The sequence below is a fragment of the Merops nubicus genome, unplaced genomic scaffold (genome assembly GCF_000691845.1).
Source record: "Merops nubicus isolate BGI_N331 unplaced genomic scaffold, ASM69184v1 scaffold23090, whole genome shotgun sequence".
Classification (NCBI taxonomy): Eukaryota; Metazoa; Chordata; class Aves; order Coraciiformes; family Meropidae; genus Merops; species Merops nubicus.
In genome coordinates this window covers 9087-10865 of record NW_008583886.1, presented here as the reverse complement: position 1 = coordinate 10865, position 1779 = coordinate 9087, and the positions used below count along the sequence as shown (strand labels likewise).

Below are 1779 nucleotides of genomic sequence, written 5' to 3'. Positions count from 1 at the left end.
GCTGGAGCCAGGTGGGGGTCAGGCTCTTCTCCCAAGGAACAAGGAACAGGACAAAAGGCAGCAGCCTCAAGTTGCCCCAGGCAAGGTTGAGGTTGGCCCTGAGGAACAATTTGTTGCCCTTGGGGGTTTTCCAGGGCTGTGCCAGGCTGCCCAAGGCAGTGTTGGAGTCCCCATCCCTGGAGGGGTTTCCAGGCCATGGAGATGTGGTGCTGAGGGACATGGGTCACTGGGGACCTGGCAGTGCTGGGGTGATGGTTGGACTCCATGGTCTGAAGGATCTTTTCCAACAGAGCAGTTCTCTGATTCTATGAACACGACACGCTCCCAAAACCTCTCCAGCAGCCGCTGTCTCTCCCCCAGGTCCCCAACTACCTCCCCTCCATCAGCGCAGCCATCGGGGGCGAGACCCCCCAGCGCTACGTCTGGCGCCTCTGCATCGGGCTCCACTCGGCTCCCCGCTTCCTGGTGGCCATCGCCTACTGGAACCACTACCAGAGCTGCCCCTGCTCCCACCCCCGCTACCTGCGCCTCTGCCACTTCAACCTGATGCTCAACCTGCTCGAGAACTTCGCCCTCCTTATTCTGACGTACGTGTCCTCATCTGAAAACTATGGTAGGTGTCTCCTCCTGTCCCCTGCTGTCTGCCCTGGCTCCACTGCTGAGCTTGGGCTTTGGCTCTGAGGTGGTCTCCACCCCACAGTCTTCTCCAGCTGCCTTTTAAATACCCTCCCACAGAACTGGGTAAAATTTCCTGTGTTGACCTGAAAACTAAACCAGAGTTCTTCAAGGTCCATCACGCTGTGTAAAATATGGTCCTGACAGGCTGGGAAATGCTCTTCTCCCACATCTGAAATGAGTCTAAGTGACAGTGGGGAGATCCAGCCAGTTCAATCCTGAGAGCTGGAAAAGGCACCAGGGACTGACTGGACAGGACTTAAATGCATTAAGAGGGTTGTGGAGTCTCTTTGGATGCATGAACAAGTGTGGCCCGTGGGTCGAGGGAGGTTCTTCTCCCTCTCTTCTCTGCCCCCGCAAAGCCACCTTGAGAGTCCTGGATCCAGTGCTGGGTTCCCCAGGTCCAGAGAGACCAGGAGCTACTGGAGAGAGTCCAGTGGAGGCTGCAAAGCTGCTGAGGGGCCTGGAGCATCTCTGTGCCAGGACAGGCTGAGAGCCCTGGGGCTGCTGAGCTGCAGAAGAGAAGCCTCAGAGGGGATCTGGTCAATGCTGAGCAAGAGCTAAAGGGCCCAGGGGGACAAGAGGCTGGGGCCAGACTCTTGTCAGTGGTGCCCAGCGACAGGACAAGGGGCAACAGGCACCAACTGGACCCCAGGAGCAGGAGTAGAAACTTCTTTGGTGTGAGGGTGGCCGAGCCTGGAGCAGGCTGCCCAGAGAGGCTGTGGAGTCTCCTGCTCTGGAGAGATTCCAAACCCACCTGGATGTGACCCTGGGCACCCTGCTGTGGGTGAGCTGCTGGACCAAGGGGGTTGGATGAGGTGATCCCCAGAGGTCCCTTCCAGTCTCACCATGCTGGGATTTGATGATTTCTGTAAAATCCATGAGCCAGCAAGGTGGAGCTGTTGTAGCAGAAACAAACCCAGCTCTGGGACTTGTCTGCAGGAGAGCGGCCTGCCGGCTGTCCCTGCACGCAGTCTGAGGATGATGATGATGCTGGATGATATTATGTCTGGCTGTGGGACCACACTTGGAGGATGTAGTGACAAAGGGGAACCAGGGCAGAGCTCCAAGCACAGAGTTTGGCGCTGTGCTGGCGGGGGGGGT

At 57.8% G+C, this 1779-nt stretch overlaps 1 protein-coding gene across 1 annotated transcript in view; it reads left to right on the top strand.

Annotated features, from left to right (window-relative positions):
• The window catches only part of PGAP2 (post-GPI attachment to proteins 2), a 5696-nt gene that overhangs the window by 2090 nt on the left and 1827 nt on the right, over positions 1-1779 (top strand). Inside the window, exon 2 of the mRNA XM_008942551.1 lies at positions 361-613. Coding sequence (XP_008940799.1) covers positions 361-613 — 253 coding nt within the window. The remainder of the gene's footprint in view (positions 1-360; positions 614-1779) is intronic.